This window comes from Gasterosteus aculeatus, chromosome 12 (genome assembly GCF_964276395.1).
Source record: "Gasterosteus aculeatus chromosome 12, fGasAcu3.hap1.1, whole genome shotgun sequence".
Classification (NCBI taxonomy): Eukaryota; Metazoa; Chordata; class Actinopteri; order Perciformes; family Gasterosteidae; genus Gasterosteus; species Gasterosteus aculeatus.
In genome coordinates, this window is record NC_135700.1 from 5,912,720 (window position 1) to 5,932,333 (window position 19,614).

General features: G+C 45.5%; 3 protein-coding genes across 5 annotated transcripts in view; all 3 read right to left on the reverse strand.

Annotated features, from left to right (window-relative positions):
* LOC120832068 (synaptosomal-associated protein 25-A) overlaps nt 1–5,640 on the reverse strand; it is a 28,987-nt gene extending 23,347 nt beyond the window's left edge. For both annotated transcript variants that reach the window (XM_040198098.2, XM_040198107.2), the window contains exon 1: nt 5,357–5,640. The gene's annotated coding sequence lies outside the window, so the exon portion shown is untranslated. The remainder of the gene's footprint in view (nt 1–5,356) is intronic.
* A 2,980-nt stretch (nt 5,641–8,620) lies between these two features.
* Nucleotides 8,621–14,456, reverse strand: lrrc28 (leucine rich repeat containing 28). 2 transcript variants are annotated; one of them, XM_040198086.2, is made up of 10 exons: nt 13,566–14,456; nt 12,850–13,089; nt 12,683–12,723; nt 12,290–12,327; nt 11,744–11,881; nt 10,728–10,934; nt 10,519–10,621; nt 10,147–10,331; nt 9,627–9,786; nt 8,621–9,501 (listed from the first exon to the last, which is right to left on the reverse strand). In XM_040198086.2, exons 2-10 carry the CDS (start codon nt 13,015–13,017, stop codon nt 9,432–9,434), a joined length of 1,110 nt encoding a protein of 369 aa, XP_040054020.1. In that variant the 5' UTR covers nt 13,018–13,089; nt 13,566–14,456; the 3' UTR covers nt 8,621–9,431. The 2 variants fall into 2 exon arrangements, with proteins under 2 accessions (XP_040054020.1, XP_040054011.1); XM_040198077.2 differs by having other exon boundaries at nt 12,850–13,093.
* Nucleotides 14,457–15,249: 793 nt separating this feature from the next.
* The window catches only part of igf1rb (insulin-like growth factor 1b receptor), a 36,277-nt gene continuing 31,912 nt past the window's right edge, over nt 15,250–19,614 (reverse strand). The window contains exon 21 of the mRNA XM_040198005.2: nt 15,250–19,342. Coding sequence (XP_040053939.2) covers nt 18,865–19,342 — 478 coding nt within the window. The 3' untranslated portion in view covers nt 15,250–18,864. The remainder of the gene's footprint in view (nt 19,343–19,614) is intronic.

Below are 19,614 nucleotides of genomic sequence, written 5' to 3' on the forward strand. Positions count from 1 at the left end.
TCTGTTGGCCAAATGATATTGATTCAGTCACACAGGGTTCCTCCCTCACAAGCAGACAATAGATAGATTTTTTCGGTGCAGCCCGTGTCGACCTATAAGCAGTAAACAAATATGCCAAGACATGACCGGGCCAGAGAGCATGATGAGAGCCTGAGGGCAGAGCTATTCAGACAGAACCCCCACCACTTCATGCCTGACTGCTAATGCACTATACATGCAACAGCCACGCACACACTGTCCTCTGAGATGCTTTATCTGACTAATTCTATTATTGGATAGAAAATCAAATAGTGCCGGTTAAAAGAAAGTTGGGCCCGCAGTCCTTTCAGTCTGACGGATCTCGGTCTTAGATGTATAAATAACAATTCTGGATGGATAGAAAAACAAAATTTGCCGACATTCTCTATCACGTTTAACATGAAACGCTGACAGTGAAATGATAATATCAACATAGTGGTCTGAATTAGTTTTACTCTAGATGCAATCAGTGTAGTAAAAAAATGTCTCTTATCTCTAAACTATTGTAGATGCAGCATTCGATGCATGTAATAGCACAGGGGGATTCATATTTATATCGGCCTCCTATAGAACATATTTTCACATGAACAAAATGCACTCGAGCCAAGGCTTTGAGGTATTTCATTATCCTACATCTAATTCCATTCACTAAGAGCCTTCAGATTCAGCGTGTTCATAATCGTGCTTCCCTAAATCACAAAGGTTGAATGTGAATGGAACGAGATGGAAAAGCACACGAGGCGGCGGTTTTCATGCCCACAGCAACGCCTGTCGTGCCAATATGGCGTCGCTGAATTAAAACCTTCCCTACGGAGAAACAGGAAGGACGCGCAGGGGGAAATCTCCTGTGGAAGATTACACAGAGAGGATCAATCCACAAGCGTGTTATTTTGATGCTGAAATACAGTGAAATTTAACCAAAACGGACACCTTGGATATTAATATGGCCAAATCTGCTTAATCTCAGACCATAAGGGGCTAATTTTCTGGCTAAAATGTTCAGATGAGAAAAGAGGTACAAGGTCACAGCCTGAAAAATGCAGCATGCATGATGATGATGCTGATTTTTTTTAACACCTTCCTGATGATGAGAACCAAATGTCTCCCAGCGTTCAGCTGTTTTTCTTTTTTGTCTCAGCTGAGCAGGGATGAAGGAGCAGATTGCGTTCCTGCCATTTCCTTGTTATATAATCCGAAGGAGGACGGAGAGACAGAGGGCTGGAGGAGGGCGTGCTGGCATCGAGACAGGCGGCAGAGAAATGGACGGACGGGGGGGGGAGACGGGTGCAAGAGGTGGAGCGCTCGCTCCGAAAAACACCGCATCCCAGACTACACGTCGGAAATGTTCCAGAAACAGCTTCGAGCCGCATCCCAGCGACCGTGACGCTCGGTCATCCAGCGTCCGCGGCCTCCCGCAGGCGCCTCTTCAGACGTTAGGATCCGTCAACGAGTCGGCGATAAATTAGGTTTGAACGATGTGCAGGCAGGAGGACGTGGCGGTGTGGGACGTACGGGGGATTCAAAGCAATTATCCTGAGGCCTGCAGGGATAATCACTGCAAAGCCCCGCTGTCCCATTCACCGAGGATGAAACCCACCAGATTAATCTGTAGGCCTACAGGACACACACACACACACGCACACACAAACGTGAGGGCGAGAGATGCCTCACAACACTTACATAACACATGGATGGGCCACTCTCTTCTACTTCACCTCCCTCACACGCACTTTCCCTTTTTTTACACATTCACATTGTCTCTCTCCACTTTCTGCCCCACCTAATAAAACCTACAGTGTGATGCACACACACACACACACACACACACACACACACACACACACACACACACACACACACACACACATTTAACCTCTCTCTCTCTGTCTTTCTGTCTCTCTCCTCCAGCCCTGCCCTCCCACCGCTTCTTCTCCTCCGACTTCCTGTATTCGAATGGACAACTGTCAACATGCTGCTCGTTACGTGCTGTTCCTTTGTACACTCACACATACCTAGTGCTGACAGGCGCACACGGAGACATTACCAGCCAGCCAGATATTTTAAAAGCATCTAGGTTCATGCAAATCCCTGTACAGGACGAATCTTAAAAAGAAGAACACATTGCTCTCTGTGTGATCATTTATGCAGAAAGACAGCTTGATTGTATATTTTTGGGGCCACAAATACAAAGCATAAAAATGTTGGAAGTATTTTTGTTTTCCCTCTTGAAGTACCTCGATAAATAAACTGTTGGGAAGACAAAGGGAGGATCGAGGATCACAGGATTTGGGTTGCTACAGATCTGCCACGTCATGCCGAAACAAAAATTCAAAACACTTCATCCCCGTCCCTCCCCGTGACGGCTCGCATGCCTTTCAGGCTGCCGTCGTTCCAAGGTTCCCCGTGGAGTTTATCCTGTAAACAAACAAGAAATGCCAAAACGCATCGGGTGCCTCTCTGAGCTCATTGCTCCGTCCACGACGCCAGAGGAAAGATACAAGTTTGGCATTTCACCCCCCCAAAAAAAGGCCACGCTCCTGTAACAACGTGGATGAAAAACTGAAATTGATTCACCTCTATATTTTTTATAGCATCACTTTTAATCATGCTCGGGAAGATTACCAAGCAAGTCCAAGTCAAAAGACTCGAGTCATTGTGTGTTTAACTGCAAGTACACACTCGGTGGGCCTTGAAAAAAAGAAAAAAAACAGCCTGTCCGTTCCATGAAAGATGGAATTACAGCTGAAGAAGACAAACTACTCGGATGGATGCTGTGCCATTAATAGGTTTCAGGAGCCCAAGACAAATCTTTATATAAAAATCCCAGATGGTTAGAAATCGACTGCAGACCCGATCTGCCTGCTCGCTTTTTACCTGCTGAAACCCGAAGAGTCAGCAACAAGCAGCGAGAGACCAGATCACAGCGTGTTCTCGGATGTTACTGTTCTCTTCTTTTTCTGCCATCTGCCACTTTTGTGGCAGATCGCTATTGAAATTCAACGAGCAGAGAGCAGAAATAACGAGACGCATATATAACGAGGGGAATTTATTCAACTGTGACTGTGAAAAGGGACAAGAGGGAGAGTGTGTAGCCGTTGGTGTGCGGATGCCTGCGTTGTTTTTCCCAGCGATGTGGCAGGAGGCTGGTGGCAATTTCTCGCCATTCTTCCGTGGGCAGGGTGATGGATGGGTGCGTGGTGGGTGCTGAGGACTGTGGAGGAGGGTGGAGGGGGAGGGGGGCAGATGATTCATGCGCCTCGACTTCATGTTCATTTGTGGAAGGGAAAAAAAACCACCTGTTTTTGACAAACGAGAAATCCCAAGCGAGTTTAATGACACTCCGAGGCCTTTTTCAACACTTCACCAGCCAGCCAGATGCTGAGGACCAAACTATTGAAGAAGAAGAAGAACTGCATCCAGACCTGATAGTTCAAGTGCTTTATTGCACGTTACAAATCAATGTGTTCCCCTCTACTGACAGAGCGCATTTCCCTTTGTAGCGCGCTTTAATTAAAGATTGTGAACAACGTAGATGAACAACGTGTTTACTGTCGCTACTCATAACAGCGCACACAACTTATTTAACTGAAGGTGACATGAATATAATTACTGCAGCACGGCAAACAAAGTGCAGTTCTGGACACAATGAAGAGAGTCCTATTTACGGGGTTCAAGCCGTTTCTGAGGGATCCCATTGGTTTACAAGTGTTTTCACTGGTGCTTTCAGATACACAGGCTTTTAGTTTTTATGAGTTTGATTTACACAACCGGGTTGTCATTTGCAAACAAGTGTGTTGTAGAATTGAAAACGTTGTGTGTGGGAGTCAACGTGCTGATGGTGTTCCGGCTCAATGGAAAAGTTATGAGAGGTTGCGCTCCAACCTCTTCAAAAACGTCTTTCTGTTGAACTGAAATGTATTGGCAGATGAATGTGAGAAAGGCGGTTGGGTGCATTGAGGTGGAGGTATGGCCGTGCGCTGAGGGCTCAGGTGTCATTTCCTGTCCTAATGGGATATCTGTTTACTCCGGGGAAAACAAATCACAGGGCCTAACAATGACAACACACACGTGTCGCTCCGCTTAAGGGTGGACCGGAGCTCTTTGTCCTGTGGACAGACACAGGGGCGGGGCAGCAACCAGGGGGGGACGAAACTCTGTATGACGCTCGTCTTTCCCTGGAATGGAGCTGTAGTGGTTTTCCATAACAAAACATTCTTTGTACGCCCTTCCCTTAAAAATAAAAAGAACTTGTTTCTCATGTTAAATCTAGTAGCAAGCCTCGTTTTCACAACATCACACATAAATGATCTTTCTACAAAGAAAGATTCAGAGAGAGAGTATAACTATATGTTACTGTGCCCCCCATTGAGACACAGGGACAGAACTGCAGCCAAGCTGTTAGTGCGTCAGACAACAGTGTTTTGGCCGAGTGTGTTTTATACCGCAACGTACACCACTAAGAAAACAAAGGGACAGACAGACAGAGAGATATCGATATGGATAGATAGATATATATTTGAATAGATAGATAGATACATAGATATATGTTTGAATAGATAGATATATATGGATGGATACATTTTGATAAGATAGATATGGACTGATCCTTAAAAGAGAAATGCAAAACAACGTCCATCTGAACCCAATCTACCCAAATGTTGACAACGTATAAAGGAAATCGATCGTTTTGCTTTTCAAAAGCGGATGAACGCATCCGATAAAACTTCAACGCAGCATCGAGAAATCGCAGAGCTGCGCAAACACACACGCACAGACACGTACACACACACACACAGACACGTACACACACGCACACACACACAGACACGTACACGTACACGCACACACACACGCACGCACGCATACGCACGCACGCATACGCACTTGTGAAAGGGACTACGGGCGCAGCGGCGATGCTGTCGCTGTCCGCGGTGCTGAAGCCTCCGCGCAGCCTCTCAGAAACACGGGAAACGCGCCTCGCTTTATCCGTGCATTTAATCCTTACGACAAACAACCACTTTAAGCCCGTAATATATTTAAGACGGAAGCTCGCCTGCAAACACGGACACGGAAACGGCAGCAAAGTGCAACGCGTTAAGCGCATTAATCAGTGCAGCAACGCCGCGGGGACGTTTGCGCTGGTTTGGCCTTCAGATGTGAACGCACGAGCAAAGACATCAGCTTCAGGGACAAGACGAAGACAAACAGTCGCAGGAGGAAAACCTCCATAAGACAGCCACATCCCTGTGACACTATAAAGACACGTATTTTATGAATAATGTAAATAAGTGGACGTGGTCTCGACTGAATAGAGGAAAGCCAATCTGGTCAAACCTACCTCGTTAGATGTATTCTGCTCCTCTTCTTCGTCTTATGTATTTGTTTCGACACAGGATGAAAATGTCCGTCCGTGCTGGCGCTCTTCTTAACGGGACTGTCCCCGCTGGAGGCGCACCGCCCCCCTCCACCCTCCCCGCCGACTAATCAAACACTTCCTGTTCACGTTTTACAAAATAATAAAAAGTTGTTTTGTTGTTATTAAAATGATTTATTAACAACAAAACAACTTTTTATTTTAGTATAGTTTTAAACATGAGCAGTAGATCAAAATACTTTTCAACTAATTAGAAAAAGCATCATTTAAACAACAGAAAACATTCTTCAATTGAAAAAAAAAAAACAGTAGGTGATTATGTATGGAGGTAAATGTATTATATAATGTTGTTATTGTTATTATCATTCTTGTTACTGATGATTATTGTATTAAATCAATTGGGTTGAATCAAATGAATGACTGATTCAATGAAAGTGTTTAGGTCAGCTTGGAAACATTTATCCCTCCACGTTTGTGTCTATTGGACAGTTTGGTGGCTTTTACTTTGGTGGTTAAATCACCCAACTTCCGGCATCATTGTGTTAACTTTAATGCTGCTCACAAAATGGCCGCGCCCTCTGACGTCACACGCAGCGGATGGAAGAGAGAAGATTTTACACGCATCTATAAAACAATTTTTTTGTCCACTACATGTGAGACTGCCACAAACCCTGATAAAAATACAAATAACCTCAATAAAAACAGACAGACCGGGGGAATGATCAATAGACAAATAAATAATGTAAAGCAGGATTAGCACAACCCCACCCTCAAAAAAAACACAGAATAATAAAATATAGACCAAGATGCATAGATATAAATCAGCGTTTAGGGCGTGAATGATTAATATTAGGAATAGATGAAACCTGAAGTCCTGCACTCAAATTCATTATGAGCGACTGAGGCGCTTTCTTTTCTCCAGTTCATCTTCTTCACATCTCACTTCTATCCATTTGTGAAGAGAATTACCTGTGGGACTCTTCTAATGGCACGAGTTCTGCAGGTACCACCTGAGATACACTCATGTCTGCACATGCACGCACTAACACATGCAAAACACACACACCACCATCCCTTTGTGGTTCTCATTTCCTGCATGGAGGCACTGCCCCGCTGATAGCTGATATTAAAATAATACTATGTTTTCTCTTTCAATTCAAGTCATTTCTAAAACAGCTTCATTCAACGTTGACTAACCGCGGTTTCCGTAGGAGCAGTGATGATCTTAGACCTGTGACCTTAAAAGCATCACCTGATCCCACGTTACACTCAGCCTGCAGCGCGGCGATATAAAGCATGCTAATATTAGCTGTAGTAGTCATCCCGGTAGTGACACATGTGCACAGCTATGTAGATAATCCTCACGTTTGCAACCCAAAGTCCTTGACTTTACATAATAGAATACACCTCGGCCTAATGACACGTCAGGAGCCAAACTAAAGAAGGATGACGTGCTCTCTCGAGTGAGCCGAATGTGATGAATTATAGATTTAAACCACTGGGGGAAATTATTCCAAAACAGCCTTCGGGGCCTGAATCGCTGCATAGTTATGTCTTAAATAGGTTTTATTCAGAGTATTTTCTCACAGGTAGCAGGGACTGACGACATTTGGGTTTTTTGTTTTCCTTTTTGGAATGACATTTTAGCCAGACGGTTAACCATTTGTGTCCCGCACAACCTTTACTCCTGCAGCTGTGCTGAGTGGGCGGACATGGGACTCTTGGACGAAGCGGCCTGCTCTCTGGAGGTCAAAGGTCAGGGACGCATTGCCTTCATTAATACTGAGATTCCGGGTAGGTGGTGTCAGAGAGGTGCTGTCAGAGACGTGGAGAGCTGCGACACGATGCACGCTGACCTTTGACCGCCGAATGCTCACCGTTAATGCCTCTAAAAAAAAAAAAAAACAGCATTTTTTTAACAGCATGAGCGTCGGCTCGTATAAGGAACATCAAATCAACAGAGGAGCTGGAGATGGATCGACCGTCGTCTCCACAGGTCATTACCAGCCCGTCGAAGAAGCCATTACAGAGCTGCCTCCCACATTAATGATCCAATACTTCAATGATCTCACTCACTGTATTGCCATCGATTGATTGGAGCGTGACAGATCTCTCCCCTCTGCGGTTGTGCTTTCGAAATGACTCTCGAGTGCGAATGTATTCACAGCGCAGTGCATCCGGCGAGGGCGACGTTCATTTGAGCGCCCTGCCTTGGTTGTGAAAACCACTCTCTCTCTCTCTCTCTGAGATGAAATAAAAGCCTATTTTTCTTTTGTAAGCCCTTGATGGCACACACGGGGCTCAGCCAGAGGCAGGGATGTGGACAGGGAGCACAATCACAAGCGTTTGTTTTGTGTTCGGCAGAGAACAGGCCACCGAGTGAAGGCTACTAACAGGTGTGTGTGGGGGGGGGGGAGGAGGGGGGGGCGGAAGATGTTCCAGGTTGAGCAATCGAATCAATTTCCGCAAACATCTCAAGCTAATTCAGTCGGAACCAATTAACCTATCAAAAACACATGTAATGACATTTAATATTGCCTTTTCCTTTCTTTCCTGGGGGCTCAAGGAGGGCGCTTCAGAGGTGGGGTGACGCCCCATTGCGCTGTGCTGGCCAGCTGCCATGGCTTCTAATGAAGCGCGACGTGACGTTTCCCAGGCCGCGTTACGTCTCTACGGTCCATCAATTACACCCCCCCACCCACAATACAGGATCCACTCAAGAGCTACACCCAGTTAGCTGCTTTCGTGCTCGTCAACTACACCAGACAGCCGATATTCTCAGTAGAGGAAAGGTTTTAATTCTGTTGTTTAATAGCACACTCAGCAAAAACAGAAAGAGGACAATCTAAGCAATGGGAAAGGGGCTGTTGACCCCCGTAACGCCTACTGCGTTGGTAGTGCGTCCTGTCGCCGGGACGGGTTTTTCTGTCTGTTTCCCCACATGCAGGAGCGCCAAAGAGCTCGCTCGCCCTGACCAGCAACAACCACAGGTCAGTTACAGGCGTGTCGACCTCGTGAGGAGAGGCCGGGGGAATCATCTCTCAGGTGATTCACCTGGAGCAGCGCCACCCGAGAGACATCAAGCAATCAGTGGGCGCGATAAAGGCTCCCTGAGTGTGCGCTCGGTTCTAGATGTGAATTTTCCAAAGACCGACACGGCAGTCAAGCAGGGTTTAACGTGCCAACGTCCACTTGTTACACACAAAGAGAAGAACATTCACAGGAGGGTTGTTTAAATCCGTCAACGTTTACTGCCAAACGTAACACAATTAGCGAGAAATGATAAATTAGAACTGTCCAACACAAGGAACGTTAACACGCCAGCATCAGTTGAAGGTGAGAAGCACGAGGTGCTTCTGATGAGCAGCATCTCTGACCTCGAGCTACACGGACCTGCAGACGTTAAACCCGCTGCACTGCTTTGGCTTTGTGTTCATTCTGACACATTTAGGTTTATCTAAAGATAAAAAGCGAGTGAGACTGACACCGTAAACCTTTTCAACAAATATGTGAGACGGAACAGTGGGTCCTTTTACTACGAACAAATGAATAATCATTTCCTAAACAAGTCCCCTGCTGCTGGAATGACACAAGTGAAGCAAATACATCAAATATGACTTCACAATCAACATCTGCTGCAACAAACCTTGCTGTGAAAAAAGACGGAATTGGTCAAAATGGAACCGCATTGTTCTGACAAAGAGCCGTGTTGTTAGCAGTGAGTTCAGGTCAGATACTGAGAGTTTACTGTTCACACACGGTAGTTATTATGTAGAACACACACACACACACACACACACACACACACACACAACTACTGTCCTCCCAGTTGGTTGGATTCGGGAACATCACGTGGGTTAGAGGCTCGAACTTGAACACGCCACCGGACGGCCGTCTCCGACCGCACGTCTTCTCAGAGTTTCCTCCTCGTACGAAGCTCCTCGTCCCTCGAGACACGACCGCAAGCCGTCACCCGCCGGCTTCCTGACAGCGCTCGGGCGGCTCCTCGGCAAAAGTGGGCCGAGGAAAGGAAACGCCGTCATCCCTGGAGGTCAAAGGTCCGGAGGCAGCGACTGGAGCAGCAGTAGGCCACGAAACTCACCGTTGTCCTTCCAAAAGGAGAGGGGGGGAAAAAACTGTGAGAACGACTCCACTCAGACAGAAAACAGGGGCCGGGGGCTGTTGTGTCTCTGTAGGCAACATGAAAGGGAACAGAGGGCGCGTTTGTTCTCACCTGCGGTGCACGCCTGCCAGTGCCGTGTCACGGAGGGGGAAGAGTTTGGGGTAGATGATGGTGAACATGGTTTGGCTGCAGCGGTGACAGTGTCCCAGGGGGAAGTGCAGCAGGTGCAGCAGGCTCTGGGGGAGGGCGATGGGAGGCGGTAAATTAACGTCTAAAAAGAAAAAAAAAGAAGAACAATACATTAGTACAGGAGGCTCTTAGGTTTACGGAGCTTTTCACGAGATCATCACGTGACGACCGCTCTGGCTGCAAATTACTCACAATAACGACATTATTGCCACATCTATGGACGGTCATTTAAAAGAAATACTGAGGTGCAAATACATTTGTTTTCCTTCTTCTGCTTGTTTTGACAAAAGAAATTTGGAGAATAATCTCACTCATGAACAGCGTCAACCAGATGAACTGATGAACCGAACCCCGTCATCAGAGGTTTGCCGGATCTGATCTGATCTGATTCCTGCTCCCAGACACTGACAGCTGGTCCGACGGTCCGTTCGTTGCTCCTCACCTTTGGGCCGGCGGTGGTCGAGGCGGTGCAGGGCTCTCATGGCGATCTCCTCCAGGGGCACCACGCTGTCCGCCTCCGAGCCCACCACCTTCACCTCGGCTGGCAGCCCGACCAGAGCCTCGCTCAGCGCATCGCCCGCCGACCCCCCGACGTCGCCGCCCGACCCGGGGGCTGACACGCCGCACCTGCGCGGGAGCAAGACGCAGAGGTTTTCTCTGTTGGTGATCTCCCGTGCAACAGTGTGTCAATGCATTTTTTTCCATTACGTTTCTTTACCCGTATTCCAAAACCTAAGTAATGTAAACTGATGACAGAGTGAAGCGGAACTGATCCGAGTCACACCAAATCCCAAACGTTGATAAGCTGTGTTACCCGCTGCAGCCGATGACCTTGTTGTACAAGTAGGAGGGGAGGCCTCGGAGGTCCACGTTGTTGTCCACAAACACAAACTGCAGCTCTCGTGATCGGCCCAGATCTGAGAGACACACACACACACACACACATTAACATTGCCCTGCTCGCAGTCTCTACTATACTATGAAAACACCCAGATAAGGGGGAGGGGTTGGGGGCCCACTGACCGAGCGGTAGAAAGGTCAGCCGGTTGGCGGCCATGGAGAGCTGGTTGAGGCGGTGCAGCCAGCAGAGCTGCCGGGGAACATGGGCCAGCCGGTTGTGGTCGGCTGTCAGAGTCTGCAGCGAAGCGCAGCGGTGCAGCCGTTCCGGGAGGCCGATCAGCTGGTTCATCGACACGTCCAGGGTCTGCAGGTCCTGCAGATCGCCGATCTCTGAAGGCGGGACATGATTAACGGGAAATAATGCAATCAACAGCCTACGAAACGATTTTTTTTATGTGGTCTGACCACAACGCTGGCCCCTTAAAACGCTGGATATTTTATCTAGAAACTATCTCAATATATTTCTCTTCCCTGCGGTACTTTTTGCAGATCGCGCAGTAGGAGAGAGGATTCGGTAACAAGGGGATAGTTTGAATAGAACGATCTGCAGTGTGTGTTCACATACTTGTACGGACAGACTCAAAAACAGTGCTCATAGTGAAAACCCAAAAATCCCAGCGTAAGATTTAAACATCAAGTGGAACATGAATTGTTTTTGTTCATCCTCCAGAATCAAATATAAAATCAAAATGAAGCATAATTATCTGGACAAACATGAGCATTAAAGACACAATGTCCATATTATCACTGTCGACGAGGACAACAATGCTGCTTTCCATTTCATTTTGGTTGAGAAGTTCTGTTGCCCTCTGCTGGCAAGTTAAATACTTAAAAATGACCAAACAGTCTGCCTTATATAAGTAAATATCCTCGCAGTAGGAAAGGTTACAAGGAACATGTCTTGACTTTATACTGTGAATGAAGTATAAATGTGTTGATTATAATATTATATATATAGAATTGAGATTTATCATGTATTTTATGTAATAAAAAAAAACTTTTATCAACTGCAAGTTTGAGCTGATGTTTTGTTCATTTTTTCATTAAAAAAAAATAAAAACTCATTCGTTTCAATTGACAAAGTACACCTGACTTTGCAGTCAAAGAAGACCAGGAGGAAGACAGCTGCTGTGCTTCACCTGGAGGAAGGCATTTCAGATGATTATTGGACAGTCTGAGGTGCCGCAGAGACCTCAGTCGGCCGATCTCTGGACAGAGGAACTGGAGGGCGTTGTTGCTCAGGTCCAATGACTGCAGTCTGGCCAGGTTTCCAATAGCTGGGGATCAAAACCACATTAGTTGCCCTCATTATGGAGAAACATCTAACTTGACATGACAGGATTCCTCCAGTTTAAATTCTTCTGCATCCAGTTTTGTTGAAGGTGTTCCTAATGTCATAAGATCATATCATATATGACATGTAAGGTAATAATATCAGTATCAACAAATGAATGAGATCTTTAAATTATTTAAACAGCCCCAGTATCTCATCTTTTTATGGTCGTTGAGGGTTTACTTGTGTCGGTCCGCAAGTTCAACATTTATACACAAATAATTTAACGACATTGTCTTTGGCCTTAAGAACTTAATTAAGCCAGGAAATCAAATGCTGTTGATTTAAAGCCAAGTGACAAATTAATCAGTGTAGACGCCGGTAAATGAAAACTCAATAACAAAGGATTTACCTTCAGGAATGATCATTATGTTGTTTGAGTGCAAATACCTAAAATGAAGAAAAAAATACAAGAATTTGAATAGACAAAACTATTAAAAGACTCATTTGATGTTCCTAACAGCATGAGGCCTTTTCCTTTTATGTCAATAACGTGCAGGAGCCTTTTAGCCACGTGTGTAAGTGTAATAGTCCATCAGAGATAGAGTTTAGGAATGTAGCCTCATTCTTTGCAAATTACAAAGATTACAAAACATTTTCTCTGTTCAAAGTTCACCAGCCACCTTTCCTATTACACCAGGCGATATGTCACATAACGCGTTCTTTCAGGCACCCGTTTCCGTCAAATAACAAACGTTGTGATTACTCTTACTAAAAGAAAACCAAAGTGTTGCTGAATACTCACAGTTCAATTAGATTTGGGAGCTTTTGAGCAAGATTGTCGGGCTGATGAGAGAGAGGAAGCACAAATAATTAGCGAGCTCCACAGGAAGTGAACCTGTATTAATGCTGTGCTGAACCAGCAGCTTCTAAACATCTGGAGAGCAGTCATTGTGCACGGCACGGGAGTACCAGCGTCCTGAGCGAGTTCCTCTTCATGTACAGTCGCTCCAGAAACTGCAGGCCTTCATCCTTCAGCAGCTCCACGGGGAAATTATTCAGGTTTCTGTAGTTCAGGAACAAGTTTTTGTGGCGCTCCTGTTTGGCCATGAAAATCGCTTCGTGGAGTTCGGTTGCCATTTCTGATGAAAGCTCTCTCCTGCCCCGGCTGGAGGAGACTCGGCCGTGGCTCCTTTCCTTAAGGCATCGCTGCTTCCTTAGTGAAAGGCACAAGGACACAGACATCTAGAGACAGCAGCATCTCTGACAGCTGCAGCTGAGAACTAGAACACCAGTATGATACAGCATTAAATAAGTGTGTTGCAACCATGTTTTGATAGGTTAAGTTAAGTTATATGCCTTAGCAGCATGTGTAACTCTAGTGAGTAGTGCACATAGTGTCGAGCAGAGACTAATTCTAATTCTGTATGAGGCAATGGCTGCTAAACGGCCCACAAATGATCGCCAGTAACAAGTCAAGTTTCGCGGCGGCTCGGTGGAGGCTGCTGGACAAGCGCAACAAACTTCAAAAAAAGGAACATTTCTGCGTATAGCTGATGTTGTGCCGACGTGGGCCAACTTTCAATGAGCCCACCGCTGTTTAACGTTATATCCGTCTGGTGGCTAAGTAGCTGCTACCCGCACGATAGTGTTGACAACAACAGGCCGAACAGAGAGCAGTTATTTACCTTAATTGTGCGGGACTTTTTTCTATCCTACTTTAGTTTCCACATATGAACATGACACAGCACTGATGCTGCATGTATGTTTGTGAGTTGGCGAAGCGAGGGGCTGCTGAACAGCAACAGCCGCGCTCCGTCAGGACGTAAACACCGCGAGACGTCAGGACGTAAATACAGCGAGACGTCACGACGTAAAGATAGCGAGACGTCAGGACGTAAAAACAGCAAGACGTCAGGACGTAAATACCGCGAGACGTCAGGACGTAAATACCGCGAGACGTCAGGACGTAAAAACAGCAAGACGTCAGGACGTAAAAACAGCAAGACGTCAGGACGTAAATACCGCGAGACGTCAGGACGTAAAAACAGCAAGACGTCAGGACGTAAAAACAGCAAGACGTCAGGACGTAAATACCGCGAGACGTCAGGACGTAAATACCGCGAGACGTCAGGACGTAAAAACAGCAAGACGTCAGGACGTAAATACCGCGAGACGTCAGGACGTAAATACCGCGAGACGTCAGGACGTAAATACCGCGAGACGTCAGGACGTAAATACAGCGGGACGTAAGGACGTAAATACAGCGAGACGTCACGACGTAAAGATAGCGAGACGTCAGGACGTAAAAACAGCGAAACGTAAGGACGCAAATACAGCAAGACGTCACGACGTAAAGATAGCGAGACGTAAGGACGTAAATACAGCGAGACGTAAGGACGTAAAGACAGCGAGACGTCAGGACGTAAATACCGCGAGACGTCACGACGTAAAGACAGCGAAACGTCAGGACGTAAATACCGCGAGACGTAAGGACGTAAATACCGCGAGACGTAAGGACGTAAATACAGCGAGACGTCAGGACGTAAATAAAGCGAGACGACAGGACGTAAACGCGATGTTGCTGCCGTCGCCTGCTGCTCCACCGTTTATTTGCATTGTCAATGATTCATCCCTAAAGTACTGGTGTTAATATTTACTCAATGAGTGAAATGCTAGAGGTAGTTTTTAAAATGTACTGCTTCATGTCTGAGCTACATTAGACTTCAGAGAGAAACAACTGGACATGTATTACATGACAGCTAGAGTTGCGGTTCCTTTGCAGGCTGAGTTTAAGGATTTTTTAATACTTCAAGCTTTATACAAAAAAACGTTAGTTATTTTGTTATTCTGCAGAGTAAGTACTAACTGCACACATTGTATTAGGGGCATTTCTCTCTATGGACTAGATATCCTACTGTACTCCTCTTTAGTAGCCACAAACAGCCCTACATCCGTACACACTACTTACACCCCAAACCAAAAGGGTCTCAAACAGCTACACACATTTGATTTTATTAGGAATTTAACTTGTAATACACTAAAATATAACTAAAAAAAGGCAATAAAAAATCCCACTTCTACCCAATTTAAGAAAATACATTTAAGTTCCTTGAGTTAGATGTTAACCCCCCAAACCAGAAGTTAAAAGAAAGATAAAATCAAATAATAATTTGTTATCTTAAAGTGTTAGTTAAAAAAGCAACGTCTTAGCGTCGTCACTTCCTTGTGTCATGAGCAGATCCGTGTAATGTGGATCGGTTGATCCCTTTTCCAGATATATGTGGAGAACAACCGATTGACTGCTTCGTCGTCCCGTCTGGCAGCAGGAGCACAAACAAATCCACGCTTCCAAAAAAGGACCAGCAGTGAAACAGTTTGCATACATTTTTATTCATCTTAAATCTTGTGTAGAAAAAACAAAAAAACTCCTTTCTTTCAGCCAATTGTTTCCCACCATTACTCACAATATATCGATGACAGGAAAAATAGGAAATACAACCTTATTACAGCATGTACAAAAGAAAATCCCAATGTTAAACTTCAATCCGAACAGATCATTTCAATAGAAACACACAGGAGCTGGAAGGCTGTGAATAACTTATGCACATCAACATTTTGGTAAGAATTGGCCGGAAACACAAAGAGGACGTAATCATCAACTCCTCTCATTAACGATTAGATTGTATAATTATTAGATTAGAAACAAACAGCTTCCGATTGAACATTTAAAACAGTTGAACGCGGGGTACAGATTGTTGTGTTGAGTGTAAACCTTTCCTAACTAGAAAGCAGTTCATGGGCACTTGTCACTGACAGTAAGTCAGGAAGTGTTTAAGTCAACATGAAGTCATCAATCTGAAAACATTGAGGAATAATTGTCAACCTGCTGCCCCATGTGTCATCAGAGATGTAGTAGAGCGTCTTTTAGTTCCAACCAGAGAGTAATTATTTCGTAACTCACTCCCTGCTTCAAAACACTGCATTTTCCCTTCTAAAGATCAAAGTTTATTCATGTGTGGACCTTAAAAGAGCGTTTCCGTTCCCAGCTGACACCCTGCGGGTCCCAGTTTGTGCCTCTGGTGCATCAAACATCACTTGGGAGTCACAGAGAGGAGGATTGTAGTGTTCTGTTTTGGAAACGGCATTAACTAAAGTCCAGCCACACGTAAACCGGTTTGTTTTCCCAGAATCCTAAAAGATTCTTCTAAACATTCCTGATCAAATAAATTGTTTTACTATCGGTTACATTTGTTTTCATTATGTTATTTGTATAATTCTGTTAAAAAAAATGATTTTTTTTTTGTAAAACAAAAGATTTTTACCTGCCTGGATGAGAAAATACAATTCCAATTTGGAGAAAGACTCTTTTCTATTGTGCGACAGAGAGAATTTGTTTCTTTACCATCTGTAAGAAGCCTTTGTGGAATCTGTAAATACGTTGAGAACAGCAGCGAGGGTCATCGAATGACCAGGTGGAGGATTACTCTGCATTACATAGAAACGATGCAGAGCAACGTGAGGCAGAAACTAGGGCTCAGTAACGCGTTGTGACCGTGTTAACAGCACTCAGTGGTCACAGAGGAGAGGTCAGGCTTTTCTGTACATGACAATAGATTGAAAAAAAAAAAAAGGAAAAAAGTGAGGTAGATGGATGGTGTAAATATCAAACAAAACATTCCCCCCGAAAGAGCAAGAATGTTTAGGAGGTGGTTGGGGGCGTGGGGGGGTTCAGTGATTTACATTTAACAAGGAAGAAACATAAACAGCATCTGGGTTGAGAGTCCAAACTTTATTCCTCATCGTACTCGCCTTGTTGGGAGTGTGGGCGGATTCTTCAGTAAACCTCCACGAAGCCGTCTGATTGTGACCCGGTTCGTTCTGTGAGCGGGTCAAACGCTGCTGGGTCTACATTTAGCAATTTGATCGAAGACGAATTGAGGAGGAGAGAAGAACCTCGTGACCATTTGTGGTATTCAACGGGTTATCGGTTAGGAAAAAAACAATGTTAGGGCTGTAAAATAATTCCACTGATTCCACAAACCAATTTAACTTGGTCTATGAATGAATGTATGAGGGAGAAAAAAATAAGGAGAGGACGACTCAGAAAACCCTCGTTGATCTCAGAGAAGTTGATGGGCACAAATTGTGCAACAGACTATTTTGCCTAAATAAAATAAGGCGTTACGGCTTCATTAAATGAATACTATTTTGCAATCATTTGTACTTTGAACTGCATTGAGTCGGAGCTGTATGAAGCCCTGAAACTGACAGAATGTGGTAAACGCATCATTAAATATTACTTAATACAACAATAAATAATATTGTTGGTTAAATAATCTAAACAAAAGTGAAAATTTAAATAAAGCTTTACGTCTCTTTTTTTCCTCCATCAATGACTTCTTTTATTTACCTAAAATATTTCTTAATTAATAAACTTAGAGAAACGAAAGAACATAATGCAGCTGCAGCTTAATTAACTAACATTTTATTATTTTGTCAGTGTTGGGGCTCTGCACTCATAAAAAAAACCTTCTGCCTTCACACTGTCGTATGAAACGCTGCTCTGGACCAGTGATCAAGGAAAACAAATAACGCAGTGACACACACACACACACACACACACACACACACACACACACACACAACAGAAAGGACGCAGAAAATATTTGACTTTTCTCCACGAACTGAGAGTTAGTTGAAACTCAGCAGTGATGCCTGACCTCGGACCTCTGACCTGCCAGCGGAGACCTTAGAGGACTCCCATCACTGGTTACCGTCGCTGTCCTCCCGTTGGGGGCAAGGGGGGAGGGGAGGGGGGAGGGGGGGGTTACAGAACACGGCAGAGTGTTGCACCGTTACGCTAACACAAGACACCAAACCAGCTCAGATAAACTAACACTATTACAAGCATATTTATCAAAAAAGGGGACTGTAGTGGAAACGTTCGTATAGCCGACCAGTTGTTTTCCTTTCCATATATATATATATATATATATATATATATATCTCAACTATATTACAACCACAAGGGAAATTAGGAATAGCAGCTTTATTTTGAACATGACAAACGTCTCCAACCGTAGAAAAGTTAGAAAAATGACAACTGGTGCGTAGATCAATGCTCGACCCAGGTAGAGATGCTGCAAATATTGGAGACTAATGACAAGTCTAAAAACCAATAGACAGTACGCCTTCAGAAGTCGACCAATTCGCAATTGAGAAACGTCATAGACCCCCCCCCTTTATCGATGTGCAACCGGGACTCAGTTTGAAATCAACTTTTGCGGCCACATCAATTTGATTGCAGTCGACTAGCTGTACGGCAACAGCGTGATGTCAGACTGCGGAGGGAGGGCATTAACGTGTAACAATAATGTAGCAGAAAAAAAGCACATTTCTTTATCGATTCGGAGGGAATGAAGATCTCAAAAAAGGAAAAAAATTAACTTTTTTGGCAACAAATTTGGCAGATTCTCCCCCTCAGGAGGCTGTCTGTTGACCCGGCACTACGCCGCCGCCGCCGCCGCTGCAGAGCAACGAGACCGCTGAACCCGACAAGTGCTTCTTCATTAGATATGCTTAACATTTCCGCAGTAGCGTTCGCTCAAAAGCGACCGCGGCACGCTGAGAAGGCCCACGCATCCGTTTTTTCGCAGCTGAAAATAGATGAAAAAAAAAAAAAAACTATTTATAAAAATAAAGTTCAGTCTCTCTCACCAATCATGTTCTTCGGGTTTTTTTTACTTTCGTTTTTGTTGGTCTTTCAGCTCTGCAGCAATGTCTGCCAGCTGGTAGGACACCAAAACTAGAGGAACATGAAGAGCTGCAGCACAACGTGCACTGAGCGACAGTTTTCTCCAACTTGTCTTCCCTCCGCTCAGCATCACGCGCACACGGTTTTGCAGTATGTGATAAAAAAAAAAAGAAAAGAAACACAGAGAGAGCGAGAGAGACACCAGCGTCCTGGTTGGTGTCTTTGTCCAATCAGCAGGCAGAGGACTGCGGGAGCGGCATGGCGCGCTCGTTCTTACGCCCCCCGTTCATGTGGGTGTACGGCGGCAGCTCGTCCAGTGAAGGCGGCGCCGCCCCCGACAGCCCGTTGGCCGCCGGCTGGCCGGAGGGCTGCTTGTCTGTGGCGGCGCTCGACGTGCCGGGAGAGGAGGGCGAGCTAGGGGCTAACGACGGGGCGGGCGGAGCCTCTGAGCCCGGGGAGGGCGGCGTCTGTTGGGGGGCCGGGGTTGGCTGCCGTTTGGGAGATGCAGGGTCCAGAGGAACGGTGTCCACGTCCTCCATCTGCTCCGCGTGGTGGTGAGCGGCCTCCGGCGGCTTGTTGTCGGCGCTGTAGAAGAAACTCAACTCTCTGAAAGACGGGTCCAGCTCGTCCTTCAGGCTGCTGATGATCTCCACGAAGGCCGGACGCATCTTGGGATTGTACTGCCAACACATCCGCATCAGCTCGAACCTGTAAACACGCGCGCACACACACACACACACGTTAGCTCAGTCTGCATTGACACGTCCTCCTGCAGGAATCATTATCCAGACTAAAGGCTGGCGCGCGCTTCTGCGTCTTTACGCACTCTTTTCAACTGCAGAGCAGTTCACTGCCAGAACAACAGGTGGAGTAATACTTTTTGTCGAATACGACTTAGAGAGCCACGTGTTTGTGTGTGGAAGTCATTTATTTATTTATCTATCAAGAGACTTTATTGCCCCGTGCATCGCCACTGCTGT

What these genes read in the sequence shown, in the direction of transcription:
- lrrc28 (XM_040198086.2), bottom strand. Translation starts at nt 13,017, where the DNA reads ATGGCAACCGAACTCCACGAAGCGATTTTCATGGCCAAACAGGAGCGC. An exon ending in GCTGACCTTTCTACCGCTCG is followed by an intron (nt 10,622 to 10,727) that starts GTCAGTGGGCCC and finishes TGTGTCTCTCAG; the next exon opens with ATCTGGGCCGATCACGAGAG. An exon ending in AAGGTCATCGGCTGCAGCGG is followed by an intron (nt 10,332 to 10,518) that starts GTAACACAGCTT and finishes GCTCCCGCGCAG; the next exon opens with GTGCGGCGTGTCAGCCCCCG.